This window comes from Stegostoma tigrinum, chromosome 32, assembly GCF_030684315.1.
Source record: "Stegostoma tigrinum isolate sSteTig4 chromosome 32, sSteTig4.hap1, whole genome shotgun sequence".
Lineage (NCBI taxonomy): Eukaryota > Metazoa > Chordata > Chondrichthyes > Orectolobiformes > Stegostomatidae > Stegostoma > Stegostoma tigrinum.
The window spans coordinates 20,131,575-20,152,768 of record NC_081385.1 but is presented as its reverse complement, the minus strand read 5'-3'; the positions used below and the strand labels follow the sequence as shown (position 1 = coordinate 20,152,768).

At 37.7% G+C, this 21,194-nt stretch overlaps 1 protein-coding gene across 4 annotated transcripts in view; it reads right to left on the bottom strand.

Moving 5' to 3' along the window:
• The window catches only part of ncapd3 (non-SMC condensin II complex, subunit D3), an 83,242-nt gene that overhangs the window by 46,469 nt on the left and 15,579 nt on the right, over positions 1-21,194 (bottom strand). For 3 of the 4 annotated variants that reach the window (XM_048562012.2, XM_059639112.1, XM_048562014.2), the window contains exons 3-14: positions 20,362-20,524; positions 14,346-14,530; positions 13,975-14,142; positions 13,315-13,376; positions 11,225-11,312; positions 10,975-11,111; positions 9,140-9,212; positions 4,847-4,972; positions 4,087-4,339; positions 3,701-3,781; positions 3,026-3,106; positions 686-760 (exon numbers count right to left, since the gene is read on the bottom strand). In XM_048562012.2, coding sequence (XP_048417969.1) covers positions 686-760; positions 3,026-3,106; positions 3,701-3,781; positions 4,087-4,339; positions 4,847-4,972; positions 9,140-9,212; positions 10,975-11,111; positions 11,225-11,312; positions 13,315-13,376; positions 13,975-14,142; positions 14,346-14,530; positions 20,362-20,524 — 1,492 coding nt within the window. The remainder of the gene's footprint in view (positions 1-685; positions 761-3,025; positions 3,107-3,700; positions 3,782-4,086; positions 4,340-4,846; positions 4,973-9,139; positions 9,213-10,974; positions 11,112-11,224; positions 11,313-13,314; positions 13,377-13,974; positions 14,143-14,345; positions 14,531-20,361; positions 20,525-21,194) is intronic. The other variant, XM_048562013.2, reaches the window with a different exon arrangement.

Below are 21,194 nucleotides of genomic sequence, written 5' to 3'. Positions count from 1 at the left end.
GTGTAATCTCTGATTTAATGGATTATTTTCTTAGAGGCCATTCTTTCTGCCTGAGCAAAGAAGTTAAAATTAAAAGACAAAATAGCTAAATTCCTCAAAATTATGCTTAATTCACTGAATACTGAATTCTATCACTAAAACAGTAAACTTAAAAAGATCCTGCTTTTTTTAAAAAGAAAACATCTTCACAAAACATTTCTACAAAGCAAGGAGCCTTTAGTTCTCTGATGAAAGGTCTAGGCCCAAAACGTCAGCTTTTGTGCTCCTGAGATGCTGCTTGGCCTGCTGTGTTCATCCACTTCACACTTTGTTATCTTAGCCTTTAGTCCCTCCCTGACTTAGCATTGTTGTCAAAACTCAACTACATTTCATTTCTTCCAACACCTTATAACATTTTATTTGTACATCTTCTGCACCACCTTGCATTTTATTTGTTATTTTGTCCTCCTAATAAAGCACTAAAATAATCTTAAGCATTTTGTGACAGAAGTCCACTTTAACAGAGAAAAAAAATTACTAAACAGCATATAGAATTTATAGCTTCCGACTGGAATTAAAGGCAGCTCTGCAGTATCACCGCTGTCATGCAATTAAAAATCAGATTACTTACTGTGCGCAGTGTAAACATTTCAATCCAAGGCCCACAGCAATGATACATTTCATACACACGATTTTTTGTGCTCACCATTAGTAAATGTTGAATTCCCAGGGTCTGTGACTTCAACACTTTTTAGAGTGTCCTTGCATTGGTTAGTAGTGGCTAGAAGTTTCAAAATGTTTGAAACAAAACAAGTTGAATATACCAGTCTGTGCTTTTTATAATCTGTATTTCACTGTAATGCCACTCAAGTAACCAATAGCAAACTGCAGCCTACAGTGTGAAAGGAAAGCAGCTTTGTATTTCTAAATACATGACTAAACCACAATGAAAACCCAAAAAAGACCCATAGTGCAAAACATCAAGAATGAAAACAGTAAAAAAAAAAGCAAATGTAAAGGTCATCCAGGAATTGGACATTTCAGAAAAAAAGTAAAATCATGCGATTACAAAAGCATGCAGAATGTAGTGGGAAAAGATACGAGCAGATGAGTTTCAGTTTGGGCATTTTGGAATGAGGAGAATGTTGGCAGTGATTCTTGATTTCAAACTCAGGTGAAATACGGAACGAAAAGTATATGCAACACATAGCAGATTCAGACACTTGACAGAACTGCAGTTTATTACTAGAAAGAGAAGGCCGAAGCATTCAAATTCCACATCTGCTAGAATACCAGCCACTAAACATAAAAGCTGAAAATTAAATTGAAGTTTAAAAAAGGCAGAAATTTAATCGGTCTATTGTAATTCATTAAATTATAATGCCAAGTTTCACTAGTTTCAGTGCAATGTAATATTATGCAGATAAAAGGAACTCTTCTAAAAACTGTGCAGTGGCAAGAAACCAGATAACATTGTGGGAAGAAAAGGCTGGAGCTGAAGACAGGTTTGCATTGCCCCCTTAAGGTTGAAGACCATTACTGTTGAGGTCATTTAAGATAGCAAAAGAAAAATCTCTACATCAGTCTGATCTCGGAAAGTGGAGAGGTTTGCTTCTCTTAACCAGGGAAGACTGTAGACTTTCACATCAAAATGGAAAGAGTTAAAAGGATTACAAAATCAAAGAAAGCAAGTACAATTAGCCACAAAAGATTACAGTAAGGAGTTATAGAGAACCAATACAACCTGCATGCAAGTTATAACAAGAAAGGAGATAACGTGCATCAGAGCCCGGGATTACAAAATTTGAGAAAAATTGGAAGAACAGCATAACCTTTGAATCTCAATGGTAAACATTCATTGAGACAAGATAACTGAAAATGCAGGCAGGAAAGAGATTCAAATGAGATTGGTGCCAGAATTATTGCAAAAATGTATGGTGAGATGAGAAAATTAAAAATCCACTCAAATGTTTTACTAAATGGTTTCTGCAACAGTATGAGGGTGGGTTTGCATAATGTCAACAAATAGATAACAAAGGGTGGACGAAGAAGAGCGACTCTTATACTAAAGATTTGGACACTGGAATTAATATCTAAATAGCTGAAGTACCAACCTTGTCAAATCAAAATAAGTCTAATCAATTGCTAGAGATATGATGTCAACACAGTCCAAAGCATCAATGCTACGAGATCTGCTGAGTTTTTCCCAGAACTTTACTTTTGCCTCAGATTTCCAACAATGGCAGTATTTTGCTTTTACCCTAGTGATACAAATCCTAGAGATTTTTTACCTTCTTGATTACATTAACTGAACATAGAATATTAGTATTGTTGCCAACAGATCAATACAAGCCAAAAAAACGTAGCATTAAAACGGTGATAAGATTTCAGATTTCACAGCATTTTCAAAATTGGGACCCAATACTGTTCACAAATAACAGGAATACAAGTAATTAGCCATTCCCAACATTAGGACAAATAATAAACACAGGAAGCCTGCACACAGGTTTGAAATATAGCAAACTGACAAGATCCTTCAGTAGCAGATTACCAATATTTCTCACAACACAGCAAACTATTTATTATCCGGCACCTATGAGAGCAGAAGTGTACTGGTTGATCAAATATTCCAGTTGATAGAAGTGCACATTATCAATGTGAAAACATAACTAACTAATAGAAATATAATGCAAGGCATTTATGCACTGTTATACTTTATTTACAGTATAAATCACAAGTTTTATCTAAGGCAACGTAGCATTATTAGTTAAAAGCAGAGAGCCTTCTTAGTCTCAACTCAACTGATTACTCTGACATCACGGAGTTCACAATAATACAGTAAACTTCTGGTATTTCAGGTATATAATTTTGGCCAGTTTATCAATATGGCCAGTTCATATGGTGCTGATTAAACCAAAGATGGCTGTGATTGAATGGAGGGCAAAATACCTATCACAAATGGGACGAGTAATTTAGTTCATTGTTGACAAAAGCATATATAAAAACAAAAAAAAAGACAATTTTGTATAGATTGTCTTACGCTCACCATTACATAGGGTTGAATTTCCACTGTCTGCAACTTCAATGCTTTTTAGTGCACGTGGGGTCTTATGTTGAATGTTTGGGGCTAGAAAAATTGTCATATCAAAACAGAAACAAATTAAGATTTCAATCTCATGTCTACTGCTAACAATATCTAGAAGACTAAGTAATAAATACCAAATCATAATTCTTAGTGTGATGGAGTGAAAAACAGCATTGAAATAAACAAGTAATGCAAAGTACCATCAACCTGTTACATTAAGGGATTCCAAACATAATTAATGAGGGCCAATTTGATTGACAGTTTTTTTTAACCCCGATCAGATGTAAAGTTTAAACTTTAGAGGCTACAAAACTATACTGTAGCTCTCCACAATGATTACTGGCTGCTGCTCAAGGTTTTAGAAGTTGTTTTAAAAAAAACATGTTGAGACATCAGGGAACTGTTGTTAACATCGAGTGGTTAAGCAAGAAGGTGACTTGCTCTCAGGCCTCCAAGAATGTTAGTACAGAGGCACAAAAGCTCAGTTTCTCCCTCTTTCCACAGCAATGGGGACTGAATGAAATCAATGTCAATGACATTAGAATCAAGACAGGCAACACTCCAACACATTCCATAACGTGCAGCCTCATCCTCAATATGCTCTTAGAGAAAACATTTGGAATCCTATCTAATTACCTTCACTTTCCATCTTGACAGAATTCTCAAGAGAAGTCGATTCTACATCTGAACGTCCATGAAATCCAGATTGCCTTCCAACTGCAAAAGTTAATTTGAAGTGATTTTAACAGAACACAACTTCCTCCTTGAACTGATCAGTTTATTAGTTTATTATTTTGCAGGAACCTTTAGGAAGACCCAAAAGCACAAACAGTTTTATTTAAAAGATACTGGAAAGAGTTTTATTTTTCTTTAGACACTGACCAAGTCAAAATGATAGATATATTTTAAAAAATAGCAAAAACAGACAAGAATGCCAACAAAGAGCAAGTATCCCCATCAGCAGTCCAAAAGCTGAACAAATTTTTCCAGAAAATGTCCAGTATGATTTTAATGGTACTTACTTCCCAGCAATATTTCCTGAACGTACGCCACAGCATTTGAAGCATTCAACTCTAGGCATTGTGCAAGACAACAGAGAGCTCTGCTTCGGACTGAAGGAGCCTTATCAGAGCATCTACCCAAGATCACAAACTGGATCCAGTATTTGTGACATAGATACTTCTGATGTTCTGGAGGAACTGAGCCATCTTCTTCCCTCTCAGGCAATTCCATTAATGCCATAACCACGTCCAAGGCAAAGTTTCTGTAAGCTACCTAAAGAAAATCAGGAGGAACAGTGCACAAAGCAATGCATTTTAGGATATATGGTGCATATGTGTGCATAGTGTGAAAACATGGGAAAATACTGTTTGTTGCAACATGATGCAAACGATGTACAAAGAAGAAATCAGGACTAGAGTAGCTTACTGTTTTCACAGCTTAGGTAATAATAAAGTGGAATAAATAAACCATTTCTTTATAGAAGCTATCTGATTTTAATTCCATTAAAGTATCAAAACAAAAAACTGGTTCTACAACTGTTGAAAAATCCTCTTCCCAGAGGGTCAACAAAATGAAGATATTAAAAACCTTCCTCATAACTTTTCTTATTTTAAATGCAATTGGATAAATGCGTAAAATACAGATATCAGGCATCATGTGGACAAGCATTGTCTGATTAATGGTTGTGAAATTGAAATGGTGAACTACTTTTTGCTCTTCACAGACGTAAACTGGCTGAGGTTTCTTTTGTATTCAAAGTTTTATTTTCACTTTTCTTACCTTGCTGTTTTGAGAGTATTTGTTCAACCAATGTAAAAATGCAACAAACTCCACAGAAGGAAGTTTTGTCAGCAATTTCACTACAGCCTGGGCACCATGTGTACGGTATTCCACTTTATCTGGCACCTAAGGCCAACATAGAAAGCAACATAACAGTTATTTCGACAGTGCACTGATATTGTGACCAATTCTCCTGACTCCATACATGCTGAACTCCCCACTTATTCCATATTCTTTAATGCCTTGGGCAGAAAGGAAACTGTCAAAGCTTTGACTTAAAATTATTAATTGAACTAACATCTATTGATTTCTTGGGGGAAAGAATTCGACATTTATATCAATCTTAACATGAACAAATCTTTCCTAACTTCCCTCTCAAATGCCCTGACTTTAATTTGGTTGTGTTCTTTCTTCTCGCTTCCCTTAACAGCTGATAATGTTCTTCTCTATGTGATATAAAGAGAGAGAGATTTATTTTAAGTTTGGCTTACAGTTTTTTGAATTAGTAGTGATGGGATTTCTGTGTGCCCGAAGTTAATAATTAATGTGCAACTATTTCAGTAGCCATGGTGATTTCTTTGACTACTGTTTTTGAGAATTAAGGGGTCTGTGTACACATTGGTAGTTTTACAACTGAACAAGATAAACAAACTCCAGTTTAGAAAGATCAGGAAGGTTTTCTTTGAAGTTTAAAAGAAAACTCAGTTTCTTATTGTTTCACTTTGAGTTGAGAACAACTATGAAATCCTTGGAATGGAATGGCTGTTTAAATAGCACCATGAGAAGGGAACGATACGCAATAAATGAGGTTACCTTAGAGCAAAGGATTAGTGTTAGACTTGGACCAGAAGTGCTGGAATAAAACCCTTACAAAATTGAAATCACAAGGGTCTTAAACTCACTGGAGGTGATAGTTACAAAAGGATTCTGATGGGAGTATTGCACAAGTGGAGCTTTGGGTACTGCAGAAAAGAAACAACGCAGCTTTTATATGTATAAAAAGGCATGCTTTTAGGATTAATGGGATCATATTTCAACCGCATAATTAAAAATCTTTGAATTTCTGTGGTAAGTAGATGGTCTATTTTATCTTCATTTCTTTGTAAATAAAAAATGTTTTAGCAATACAAAATTTGCAGTATTGCATGCTTATGTTTTGGTAAGAGAGCACTACATTGAAATCAAAACATTATCTATCAAGCCAGCTTCCTGTTTAGCGTTGGATTTGTTTGGTAATAACTTGAGCTGGAATTATACCATCTGCTTACCCTATAAATTAGTGCCTAAAATCCCAAAATCCTCAGTGAAATTCCCTTAACCTTCTGTACTCCAAGGAATACCAAGTTTTTGTTTATGTAATCTCCCTTAATAATCATATCTTTGGAATCCTGATAACATCTGATGAATCCATGCTGCCCTGTTTCCAAGGTCAATAAATTAATGCCTAGAATGGTACAAAACACTCCAAATGGGGCCCAAAATGGGAACCCTTTGTTTCTTATAGTGAGAATCATAAAATCCCCATAGTATGGAAACAGCCAGGAGGGTATCAGGTCCATTGAGTCTACACTACCTCTTTGGAGAGCATTCCACCCAGAACACCCCCACCCCCACCACCCACCCACAGCCCAATCTCATCCCTGTAACCCTGCATTTCCCATGGCTAATCCACTTAGCCTGCACATCTTTGCACTATGGGAGGAAGCCTGTACAGACACAGGGAGAGTGTGCAAACTCCACAGAGACAATCGCCTTAGCATGGAATTGAACCCAGGTACCTGGCACTGTGAGACAGCAGTGCTAACTACTGAGTCATCATGTTGCTGCGCTAGTCGTTCATTTGATCTCCAATTGCTTTTCGTATTTAAATCACATTTAATGATTTATATACGTGGACATGGCCAAATATTTGGATTTCTAGTTTTTGGGTTTTTCAAATTTTAACAATTTCTGAACAACCATTTTTGAGATCCACAATAAACGGGCTCACATTTGCTTGAACGGAAATCTGTAAGTTTCAGAGTCCCAATCTATTACAAATAACTATGGCAATTTTACACACCTATATACGATAGGGAGTGTAGGCCTTTAGCAAACTTTAACACATGGCTCTTTACTGTATGATCGAAGCCATTGTGACTGGATAAGGACCTGTATAGATCCTTACTTATTTTAATAAGAGTTTACATGACGTTTATAGACCAGAATACATATTGCATTTGTACATTAGACAGGACCTCTACCATGCAAGGTTTCAACTATTGCAAGCGATAGTGAGTTCCACATTCTCTAGGCAAAGAAGTTTCTTCAGTGTCTCTAACCATTCCCTAAGTAAAGAAATTTTTCCAGAATTCCACGCTACACTTATAGTTGATGCTCCTACATTTACAGTTACTTATTCTAGTCTTTGTCTGCGGGTGAAAATATCCTAATTAAGATCTACTTTTACCTCATCTTGAAGACTGTTATCATGTTATCCCACACTGTTTTAAGATAATTCTAGTACATTCAAGAATATCTATTGTTTCCCAGCCACTACCCTAATATTCTTATCTCATTGCCAGTATCAAAGAGTCCCAAAATTGTAAAATGATTTTCTAGGAATTTGTCCTATTCCACCACTAATTTCGGTATAAAGTTCCCAAAACCAGGGCTCATGTTGAAATTTGGGCAAAAGCTGCAAGGAAGTTACGAACGTGGATGTTTACTGGATAATATGTATATGTGCAGATATTTTAATGTCCAGTAGGTTATTAGTTAGTTTTAATGAACTGATATCACAGAAAGTGAAATGCATTTGTCAAGAATCTTAGTTACTCAAGACAAGCAGGCACACCAAATAGGTCAGCTTCTGGGGAAATAAATCAGAGTTTTGCTCAGTCAGTAACAAGTTATGAGTGTAAGATCCACTACAAGCTTGTGCACGTGGTTTAGGTGTTTATGGATGGTCACGTTACCAGAACGGTCTTCATCCAAATGAGATTTTCACATTCTGCCTTTGTCGTCAGTGGGGATTTTATTGTGTGTAAATTAATTGGCATATTACCTACATAAACAACATTATGTCAAAAATAACCAATTTGTAGTAAAGTGCTGGGGACTGTCATGAACACAAAGGCAACGTGTGTAGATATATGGCCTTACTTTTGGTCTTACTGGTCTGGCTTATGGTCTTACTTTTAAATAAAGTAATTTATATTGGATACAATTGTCAATTGTTTGCATAACAGAAGTTTCTATCCGTAGCACAATCCCAAAATTATTCACAATTACAACCTATGTAAATCAGTCTCTTAACTGATTTGTAGCCTCTGGTAAGATTGAAAACACCGTTTGCTATTGAGCATAATCCAGCCAGAAGGCACTGCAATCACATGATTACATTCTATAGTAAGTTTTGACTAAAGATATTATATAGATACAAGTTATTAAATTCAAAACCAATTTTAGTAGGACAATATTTGCAGATATAAAAATAGTATAAATTAACACAAAATATCATTTTTCAAACTTAATTTCAAGGTTAGCACATTGGACATTATTTTAATTAACATAATATGCACTGAAAACCACATTCAACGTCCAAAAATGATTAAGCCATTTCAACTAAAAAATTGTTTTTATTTCAATTTTTAAACTTTACTGATGATGATGTTCAAAGTGGATTAGAGCAGAACAAGAACCATTAAATCTTGGCGATGTTGTTGACGGCTAATTATTGATCATTAATCATTACTTAGAATGCATTCTGTTATTTTGGGCATCTGGCTTTAGGAAGACCGCAAATGGGATACTCAAGAAATTCACCATGATGTCTTTAGGAGAGTGATGCAGCAGACAGAATGAACCACAGCAACTAAATATTAAAGTAAAAAGATTGAAAGGATGTCTGAAGTTTACAAAAAGTAAAAAAAAAACCCAGGAAAACCAACTTCCACTGATTGATGCAAATCAAAAGCATTAAATGAAGATTTCCATTAAAAAAGCCCAAGGCAAAGTTAGATTTTTTTCAAATTGAAATTTGGAAGCTGTACCAGAAACAAGAAAAACGTCAGTGGAATTAATATTAAATAGAAAATAAGGTAAAACATTGCAGGATGAGATTTAGGATATTGCATACATTCAGAGCAACAATACAAGCGATAAGTCAGTGGTCCCCTGCTACAATGTGGCACACTTTTCAGAAATTGCACAGAATGTTCCATTGATTCTTTCAATGTTTTAGTTGTTTGCAATTTCAATATCCAAAAGATTTGCAATTGTAGCATTTCATTCTTAACTAGATTTTCAAACCTTAATGCAGATGTGCTGCAGCAAAACTCGAAGTACAGGTAATGCAGTTTCTTCCACTTGGTCCACAATATAGCTATAAACAAAATGTTTCAAACTCATATCACTTTCTATGACAAGCTGACTTAAAATTAATAACTTCTATTGCTATGTAACTGTACTTCATACAAATATTCCCTCTATTAGAAAATTGGCAAGACAAAAAAGTTAAAATTGATATTAACAAATTAACAGTTCAATATTAACTGTAATCAAAGCAAATTGAGGCACACCAACTTAATCAAAACAATATTTGGGAGAACCTCATATGCTCAGGAGCAACAACCACATTTGCCTTTGGTTTCCAAACTTTTCAAGAACTAACGATGTCTTTGATTCAAACTCAAATCAGTAGAGTTTATTCGCGATTATTCAACAATCACATCATTTTTTTTATATTATTTTGCTCCTAGGCATACAGAAAACAAATGACATGGGACCTTGTTTTTCTAAAACTAGGAATTCATGTGTTCACATCCAGCCAGGTTTAGCTGTATTATTAAGTCACAGTGTCATGGGGCTGTACATCACAGAACAGATGCTTTGGTCTAATTCATCTGCGCTGACCAGATATCCCAATCTGACCGCAATTTCCAGCATATTGTTCTAAACCCTTCCTATTATATACCCACTCAGATGCCTTTTAAATATTGTATTTGTACCAGTCACCATCACTTCCTCCATACATGCATTGCCCTCTATATGAAAAAGTTACCCTCAAGGTTCTTTTTAAATCCCTCCCGTTTCACCTTCAACCTAAACCCTCTAGTTTGGAATTCCCCACTCTAGGAAAAAGACATTGGCTATTCACCTGATCCATGAACCACCTAATTTTATAAGCCTGTATAACGTCACTCCTCAGCCTCTGATGCTGTAGGGAAAATAGCTATCATTAAGCCTCTCCCTATAGCACGAACTCTCCAGTCCTGGCAATATCCTTGTAAATCTTTTCTGTACCCTCTCAAGCTTATCCTTTCTTTAGGAGGACAATCAGAATTGTATGCAGTATTCAAAAAGTGACTTCACCAATGCCCTGACAGACACAACAGCAAATCCCAATGTTCGGACCAACGAAAGCAAGGATGCTAAACGCCATCTTCACCATTCTATTCATCTGTGATTCCACTTTCAAGGAACAATGCACCAGAACCTCTAAGTCTCTTTGTTCGGAAACACTTCCCAGCGTGCTACCATTAACCGTACAAGTCCCGCCTTCACTTATCTTACCAAAATGCCAGACCTCTCATTTATCCAAATTAAACTCCGTCTGCCACTCCTCTGTCCATTGGCTCATCTGATCAAGGTCCCAAAGTACTCAGATAACTTTCTTCACTGTCCACTACAGCAACCATTTTGGTGTCATCTGCAAACTTACTAACCATGCCTGCCATATTCACATCCAAATCATTTATACTAACGTTGGTAAGCAGTGGACCCAGTACCGATCATTGTGGCACATTGTTGGGCACAGGCTTCCAGTCTAAAAAGCAACCCTTTAGCACCATCACCCTCATCTGACTGTCAAGCCAATTTTGTATCCAATTAGCTAGCTACCGCTGGATTTCATGATCAAACTTTACTAACCAGTCTACCATACAGAACCCTGTCAAATGATTAGCTGAATTCCATACAGACAATGTGCACCATTCTGCCTTCAATCATCTCTGAGATTTTTTTGAAGCGTTGACAATCATGCATTCTCAAAAGAGGAAATTTCAGATCAAATCTTAAAATAGTCTTTCCAAAAAACAAAAAGCTTGTTTCAAAAGTTAAAAAAAAGTACATGAAAAATGCCACACCTAATAAATTTAATAGCTTGATCTCTTGCAGTAATAACTTTCTGTCCCACTCCCAGAAGTACACAAGATTTGGAGCCTTCTTCTCCACCAACCAATATAATTGTACTCAACAGTCTTTGGAAGAGCCAGCGGAGTGTCTGGGAAGATACAAACAAAATTAAATATATGCAGTAGCAATAAATAGAATATAATTAATCAATTGAGTTCGATGACTTGAAACAACTATTACCTTGCATTCTTAAAACAGTACCTTATTAACATCACCATGGTTGGGAGAGCACAGTAACTTAAGTCCATAATAAGCCAATTCTGGCAAAGTCTTCATTCCATCAATATCTCTAACAGAACAAGAAAAAAAAATAAAACAAAGAGGACAACTGCAAAATCCAAACAACTGATCGTTGAACTTACTATTTTGTATTCAGCAGACTTGCTAGTTTTAACCAATTTTTTTTCTAAAACAAAGATATCAGAATCTGAGTATCATAAAATGTATGGAAAATTGCTAGTCTCTTTTGTCCGAAGTTGCAGCAACTTTATCATTCAAAACTTCACATCAAACAAATAAAAGGCATACAATGGGAACCTCAGCTACATTCTACTTTATCAATAAACTGGGGTTTTAGCTTTAAAATAAACCATCATATGTTTCATTTACAAAGCAGCACCAACTATTTCAGCAATTTCAGTAACAGAAACCTGACAGTCAGTCATTTCAGATTGGTCTCGTATCTTCTTTAAAAACCCAGTTCAATGACAGAGTCAGAGTCAAACAGCAAGGAAACAATTTAACCCATCTGCACTGACCAGAAATCCTAAACTGATATAGTCCCATTTGCCAGTATTTAGTCCACATCCTTCTAAATCCTTCCCATTCAAGTACCCAATCAAATGCCTTTTAAATGCTGTAATTTTAACCACCTCCATCACCTCATCTAACAGCTCGTTCCATTCACGGGCCTTTCTCCACATGAAAAAGTTGTACCTCAGGTCCCTATTAAATCTCTTCCTTCTTACCTTAAGCCTACAGTTTCGGACTCCCCTACCCTGAGGAAAAGATTGTGGCTATTCACCCTATCCTTTCCCCTCATGATTTTATAAACCTCTATAAAAGCTCATCTCTGAAGCTCCAAGGAACAAAAAAAGCCTATTCAGCATCTCTCTATAGCTCAAACCCTGCAACCCTGGCAACACCCTTGTAAATTTTTTCTGCACCCTGTCAAGTTTAATATCTTTCCAATAAGAGGGAGATCAGAATTGCATGCAGTATTCCAAAAGTGACCTAACCGATGTCCTGTACAGCCACAATGCGATGGTCCAACTCTTATACTCAATGCACTGGACCAATGAATATAAGAATGCCAAATGTCTTCTTCACCACCCTATCTACCTGTGACTCAATTTTCCAGGAATTAACCACCTGTTCCCCTCGGTACCTTTGTTCAGCAAGGCCCTACCTTAACTGTATAAGTCCCGTTCTGGTCGGACGTTCTGAAATGCACCACTTCACCTTTATCTAAGCTAAACTCTGCCAGTGGCCCGTCTGATCAAGATACTGTTGTATTCTGAGGTAACCTTCTTCATTGTTCACTAAACCACTAATTTTGGTGTCATCTGCAAACTTACAAACCATGTCTCCTATATTCACATCCAAACAATTTACATAAGTTATAAAAAGCAGCGGACCTAGCACTGATCCGTGTGGCACGTAGCTAATCACAGTCCTCCGGTCCAAAAAAAAATCAACACCCTATCACCTGTCTGCTACCTTTTGTATGTAATTAGCTTAGCTGCCCCTGGATTCCATGTGATCTAACTTGCAAACCAGTCTACCATGCAGAACCTTGTTGAACATTTAGCTTACATCTACTACATGACCTTCAATTAATCTTCTTTGTCACCTCTTCAACAAACTCAATCAAGTTAGTGAGACATAAATGTAACACGTGCAAAGCCATGTTGACTATTCCTAATCAAAGCTTGCCTTTCCAAAGGTATGTAAATCCTGTCCCTCAGAATTCCCTCCTACAACTTACCCAATTAGCTAGCCAACATCTACATGTTTCCTATTGGGGTCAGAGTCCAACTACAGATACCAGGATGGAGGACTGGCCACAGTACAATGATCTGGAGTTGGATACATACCAGTGCTAATCATCCTAGCTCACACATGAATGAAACTGACACCAGAAGCAAGCAATAGAATATTAGTAAGGATGATAAGTTCTAGGATTATGAGAATTAGATATATGTATACAAACAACATGGCCATTTATAAAAGAAACAAACACATGCTACATACACCGTTCAAAGAAACGGCCAATAATTTTATTTACTTACACAGAATCTGTGAAATCTAACACCCCAATTACAGGCTCAAAGTTTATCAGTTCAGTGAATAGCTACGGAAACAAAAACTCTCGATTAATCAAGATTAATTACAAAAACACACCATTATCCCTCTTTCACAAGAGCACAAGTATTCTCATAAAATAATCACATTCACAGTCCTTGCACATTACGCCTATTGGAGCAATAACAATAATTTATTTACTTACCTGCAGAGGTTCTACAAAACCCATGCTTATAGTCTCTCACTTAAAACAATTACAAGGATTCCAAAAAGGCAATAGTCTCTGGCTATATTTAATTAATTGCTTTCCTTGGCACACCAATAGCTCAAAAATCATATTCTGATGAGTTATTTTATCTTGTATTTCAACTCAATTCTTATCCTATTGATTTGATATATAGATACACTGTTATTGGGATCCAGTGATAACATGAATTCCACCTGCTCTAACACAAGGTTAACATGCTGGTAACTGAATAATTGTTCATCGAACAATTGTTTACAGTTAAACAGGAGAGAACAATAAAAGGGTGTAACATTTGGTTGCTGACATCACAACAACATTCCATTTCAGTCCCGGTGAACCACAATATCTTTAGGACTTGTTCAGCCCATCATAAAACTGACACAGTAGCCTGCAACTTTACCCATAGACAGTGTTGAGCACAATCAGGTTTTTCTTTCAGGGAGAATTTGGATAGCAATCGCAGGACCCTTTTCAGCAGAGAGAAAATATCATCCCTAACACGACATAGATCGTGTGTGGAGAAAAACACATCAACATCACCCTCATCTTCATCCTCCTCAAGAATTTCCTGGAGTAGAAAAACAAATATTAGAACACATCAAGCATAATCACTGGACACAGTACTGCAACCAGTAAACAGTAACTAGACACATTTATGAATTCCCAAACTCTCATTTCATATCAGATGCTCTTGACTGAAGAATGCACTCAGCATGGAAACCTAACATCAAAATTGTCATTATTTTTAAGCAAAGGCTTTAAAATCTATACCTCACTCACTTGCTGTCTGACTGGCTTAGCACGCTTTCTTCCTTTTGCAGCAGTCTGAGGGTTCTTCATTTGGGTATCTTTCTTCCGCTTTCGATTTCCTTCTTCTGTTGCAGGCCAGCTCTTTTTAATAGCGTCCAGACATTTGTCAAATAGTACCGGGTGAAAGGTACGGTTGGCGACACTTCCTACAAAAAGGTACATTATGCTTTTCAAAAAATTATACATTTATAAAAGCTTCAGTACATCTGGAAAATGCATGCTAACCAAAATTACTTTCACGTGACTTACACTATCTTCTAAACAGTGCACTACAGTGAGGAAAAACACATATCAGGAAAGTTACTGTACGTCTCTAACAAGCCCTTATATTCAATATATATTTGGACATACAACTGCTGGGAATAGCAGGCTTGTAGAGGTGCAAAATGTTAAGTAATGCTCCTGGGGATTCAGTTGGAGGGTATCAAGCTATAAAGCACGGATATATCAACACATCAGGAGAGTGACGGAATGTGTGAAAGCCTGTCAGCTGTTTTAATAGCTGGAATATGGCACCATGGTCACTTGTGCCCGTGATGAGTGGAAGTGAGTTTGGAAGGCAACTTAAACACAGTTAAAAAATGACTGGAAGAGATTAACAGAGTATTGCTGAAAAAAAATGTTGATGCTCTCTTTTACAGAACACTAAGTTAATAAAAGAGGATTAAATATTGCTGCATCCATGTTTTTTATTCTGCTATTACTTATATGTTTCTTGGTTTTAGAATGATTTATTGATTGTATAAAAATGCAGCAATTCAAGGTAACTGAAATTCATACCCTATGACAAGAATCATGAGGACAGATCACAATAAAATCCTCATCCCACAAAAGACACAATGAGCAATAAAAATGACTTTGAAAGGGTGAAGTTGGAAAATTAAGATCATTATTGAATTCAAATGTTCTAATGTACCAACATACCATTGGCATAACTTATATTAATAATTTATGAAAAGGGACCATTATCAGGCCAGTACATTGCTAATAGCTGTTAAAAGGTAAATCAGTGCAACAAATAAATGATGATGTGAAGTAGTGGAGCATAAAATAACTCAGGCTAATTCTGTTGAACAGAAATGATTCAGATGTTTATATTGACAACAAATGACTCAGTCAGCTTTGCTAAAATAAAAAGCCTGCAGGAAGGCAAATACATCACTTTGGCTGTTCTCGCTCTCATCTTAAAATGGAGCTGAAATACGCATTTCAATTTATCGTCATGTTCAAGTTGCATTTTACTTTACCCTCCTTTTCTAAAAGAAACTCACTGTTTAAATGTCTTTCGAGTTTAAAAGAGCTGGAATGCGTCCAACTGACAAAACAGGTGGCCCACTTAATGCAGCTTAAGAATAATTGATGCCTGCAGCTCACCCAGTGTCTGTAGTTTATGGCTATACTTGTTGCGAAGACCGATAGGTGGAGGAACAAACCCCCAGCACTGGAACAGTGTGGCATCATTACTCAGCAACAGATATAGTTGTCTGTCACAGATATGGTGCTACCAATAACTGATATTACGTACTTCTCAGAGGTCTAGTTAAGTCAAGCCTCTCCCTTCCACCTGAATATCAGACTAAATCAGACAAGAGAGTGGAAGTGTATGAAGATGCTGAAGTAGCATGGGGGATGGCTGTCACTTCTAAAAATGAGTTAAAGTGGAATAAAGCTGGGCAGTCTGCAGACGCCCTGGAATCACATGGAATGAGGTTCTTTCTACAGCATAACAGCAGCAATGCCTGAATTGTAGGACCAGCTGATGTCAACAGCTTGGTCTGCACAAGTGCCAGGAACCATTTTGACATTCAAAATAATTCATTTGTCTAATACAGGTGGTCGTATGAGATTAAAAAGGGACCGTCTACATGCAGAGAAGTTTACTGGAAAACTGCATTTCAAACAAAGCAGTTTGGTTGTAGGATCTTCCTATGTTGATTTTCAACTGTTCGCTCCTAAATTACAGATCTCATGTAACCAAGTCTGTCTGCTGTAATATAATACCTTTACTGAGCCTGAATATTGTTCAGGGATTGCTGCATTTGGATATGGACTGCCTAGAATTTAAGGAGTTGCAAATTGGGATGAAAATTGTGCAATCACATACAAATATGGTGTACACAGTTACTTATCAGCAGAAGCATTTACTGTAGTTGTATATACAGGAAAAAATAGTGAAGAGAAAGAAGGATCACAAATTCTACTTAGCAACATTTCCACATTAAGTCTTTTACAGTTTCAATTTGTCCATATGAATACAAGCTTTGCAAACTGTGAGCCATTTCTAGCAGACCATAAATTAGGCCATTTGGCCCATCAAGTCTGCTCTGTCATTCAATCATGGCTGATAATTTCCTCAACGCCATTCTCCCGCTTACGCCCCGTAACCCTTAATAATCAAGAACCTATCTACCTCAGTCTTAAATATACTCAATGACCTGGCCTCCACTGACAGTGAATTCCATTGATTTACTGCTGAAGAAGTTTCTCTTTATCTCTGTTCTAAGAGGTCTTCCCTTTACTCTAAGGCTGTGCCCTTGGGTCCTAGTCGCTTCTACCAATGGAAGTATCCTCCAAATATCCACTCTGTCCAGGCCATTCAGTATTCTGTAAGCTTCAATTAGATGCCCCTTCATCCTTCTAAACTCCACTGAGTATAGTCCCAGAGTCCTCAAACGTTGGTGTCACGTTAAGCTTCCCATTCCCGGGACCAATCTTGTGAACCTCTTGTGAACCCGCTGCACAGCCAGGACATCCTTCCAGAGATATGGGCCCAAAACTGTACACAATACTCCAAATGTAGCCTGACCAGGGCCTTATGAAGCCTCAGTAGTACATTCATGTTTTTATATTCAAGTGCTCTCAAAATAAATGCCAACATTGCATTTACCTTCCTGTCTACTGACTCAACCTGCAAGTTTACCTTGAGAGAATCCTTGACTCAAACTCCCAAGTCGCTTTGCACTTCAGGCTTCTGAATTTTCTCCACATTTAGAAAACAGTCAATGGTTTTATTCTTCTTACCAAAGTGCATGACCTCACACTTTCCCACATTATACTCCATCTGCCACTTCTTTGCCCACTCTCCTAACCTACCCAAATCCTTCTGAAGCCTCCCCACCTCCTCAATACTACCTGTCCCTCCACCTATCTTTGTATCGTTTGCAAACTTATCCAGAATGCCCACATTTCCTTCATCTAGATCATTAATGTACAAAGTGAAAAGTTGTGGTCTAGCACTGACCCTGGCGGGACACCACTTGTCACCAGGTGCCATCCTGAGAAAGACCCTTTTATCCCTATTGTCTGATTTCCGCCAGACAACCAATCTTCTATCCATGCTAGCACCTTCTCTGACATCATGGGTCCTTACCTTACTCAGCAGCCTCCTGTGTGGCACCTTTTCAAAGGTCTTCTTGAAGTCCAGGTAGATAATATCCAGTGGCTTTCCTCGATCTACTCTGCTTGTTACTTCCTCAAAGAATTCTAGCAGATTTGTCAGACATGACCTCCCCTTGATGAAACCACACTGGCTTTGCCCTACTTTACCATACACTTCCAAATATTCAGAAATCTCATCCTTCACAATGGATTCCAAAATCTCATCCACGACCGAGCTTAGGCTAATCGGCCTGTAACTTTCCGTCAATTGCCTTTTCACTTCTTTAATAGGGGTATCACATTGGTGATTTTCCAGTCCTCTAGGACCCTCCCTGACTCTAGTGATTCCTGAAAGACCACCGCTAACACTTCCACTATCTCTTCAGCTATCTCCTTTAAAACTCTGGGGTGTAGTCCATCTGGTCCAGGCGATTTATCCACCTTCAGGCCAATCAGTTTTACTAGCACCTTTTCCTTGATGATGGCCACCATACTCAGTTATGCCCCTGACTCTCTTGAATTTTTAGAAAATCACAGTGGAAGACACGAGTAAAGACTGACATGAAGTAATTATTCAGTTCCTCAGCCATTTCCTTGTTCCCCAACACAATGTCTCCAACTTCATCTTCCAGTTTTCCAATGTCCACTTTTGCCTCTCTTTTGCCCTTGAAATATCTAAAGAAACTCCTACAGTCTTCATTTGTATTACTGGCTAGTTTACCCTCATACTTACTCTTCTCCCTCCTTACTTTTTTTTTGTTGCCCTCTGTTGGTCTTTGTAAGCTTCCCAATCTTCTGGTTTCCCACTGACCTTCGCCACATTATATGCTTTCTGTTTTGCTTGTATGCTATCCCTGGCTTCCTTAGTCAGTCATAGTTGCCTCAGCATCCCTATATCATGCTTCTGTTTCCTAGGGATGAATTTTTGCTGTGTCTCCTGAATTACTCCCAGAATCTCCTGCCATTGCTGTTCCATTGTCTTTCCTTGTAGGCTCCTCTTCCAGTCAATTCTGCCCAGGTCCTGCCTCATACTGCGTAGTTAACTTTATTCAGCTATAATACTGTTATCTCTGATTCTATCTTCTCCCTCTTAAATTGCAGAGTAAATTCTATTATCTTATGATCACTGCGTCCTAAGGGTTCCTTTACCTTAAGCTCCCTTACCAAGTCTGTCTCACTGCACAACACTAAATCAAGTATTGCCTTGTGGGCATCACCATGAGCTGGTCCAAGATGCCAGCTTGTAGACATTCCACAAGCTCCTTTCTTTGCAATCCACTACCAACATGATTTTCCCAATCCACCTGCATATTAAAATTCCCCATGATCGCCGTGACTTGGCCTTCCTTATACACTTTGTCTATCTCGTGGTATATCTTGAGCCCCAGCTCCTGGAGGCCTGTACACAACTCCAACTATGTTTTTTTTAAACCTTTGCGGTTCTTCAATTCTACCCACACAGATTCTATACTATCTGACCCTACTTCATTTCTTCCTATTGATTTAATTTCACTTCTTACTAGTAAGGCAATCCCAAGCCCTCGGACCATCTGCCTACCTTTTCTATAGGAAGTATATCCTTGGATATTCAGTTCCCAACCCAATCCCCTTGCAGCTACATCTTTGTGATGCCCACCACGTCATACCTACCAATTTCGATCTGCGCCACAAGCTCATTTACCTTATTCCATATACTGGGTGCATTCAAATACAACACCTTCAGTTCTGTATTAACCGCTCCTCTTCTCATTGTCATTTGTTTATACAGTGTGCTTGAAATTTGATTGCTAGCCCTTTCCAAACAATCTGTCCTATTTGTGTCTGTGCTGGAGACTTTAATAACCTCTCCTGAGATCTCCTTCCCTGTCATTTCTTTCATAATTTGCCAAGTGGTTGGATCCACCACTACAGATGTTAACCTGCTGCTTTGTTTTGCACTGGGGTAAGTTTCACCATTCCCTCCCTCCCCACCCATTTCCTAGTTTAATGTCCTATTGACCAGCTTATTTACCCTTTTCACTAGAACAGTGTTCCCAGCCTGATTCAGATGGAGACTGTCCCAACCGTGCAGATCCCTCCTGTTCCAATGCTGATGCCAGTGCCCCATAAAAAGGAACCCCGCTCCTGTACCACTCTTTTGGCCACGTGTTGTCCTTATGCCAATTAGCATGTTTCTGGCAACATTTGCCCATCCAACAATTAACTTGTTATTTGATAGACTCAAAAAGAAATCTCATTCCATCATGAGTTCCGTTGCAGAATGCTATATTTGATAAATGTAGTTGAAATTAAAAAAAAAACAAAACTTGGATCTCTGTTATGTGTTTTAAGCAATTACTGAGCAACTTAAAGATTATAGACATCGGAGAAGTAGGCTATTCAGCCCATCAAGTCTGCTTCACCATTCAATTAGGTCATGGCTGATCAGGTAATCCTCAACTCCTTTTTCTTGCCTTTCCCCATAATCCTTGATTCCCACTATCAATTATAACTTTCTACCATATTATTGAATGTACTTTAGCAACTAATCTCTACAGTCCTCTGCAAATCACAACCGTCTGAAAGAAGCAATTCCACATCACCTGTTGTGCAATCTCACCTGGAATTTCGAGGAGCAGGAAATAAAGTCCAGCTGCATGCAAGGCATATTCTCGCTGGATGACATTAGCTCTCTTATTCTGAACCATGTGGACAAAATGATGTAACACAGCAATAAGTGCATTGTGGGACAGATTATTCTCTTTAAAGAAGGTCCAAACATCCTTAAAAAGAAGAAAAAAGGATTCTTCAGGTACAATGCAAAATGCTTACCAGGAGTAGAAACAAGCTATAAACACCTGCAGTTATGCTGAGAAATTCACTTATAATGTGAACATACATCACATACATCAAAGTTTGAGGAGTTCATACACTGTTTTGTAAGCAAATACTGTCCAAGTACATGAAATATTATTACATAATCTGAAATGTCTTTAGCAATTCAGTACCATCATTTAAAGTGGAATTAAAATAGACTAAAAGGGTGCAAATAGTTCTGGAGGAGGTATTAAAAATAATTTCTGTTCTTTAGGCCATTCAACCCATCTAGTCTGCTCTAACATTCAACAGGATTGTGGCTGATCTGATAATCCGCAACTCCACTTTTCTGCCTTTCCCTTGATCTTTGATTCTCACGACGAATTAAAACACTGCCTATCTTAGTCTTGCATATACTTAACAACCTAGTCTCTACAGCCTTCAGTGATTACAAACTGCACTGATTCACAACGTGTGAAAGATATTCCGCCTCATCTGTCTTGAAATGAGCAAGCTCTCACTCTTACTGGAAACATATGAGGAATTGCAAAAATAATACTTGTGGCAACTTGGAGATTTTCGTTATTCATGCTTAATGGACTTAACTGAGTTTTTTCTAAAAGTTTTTTTCAAGGC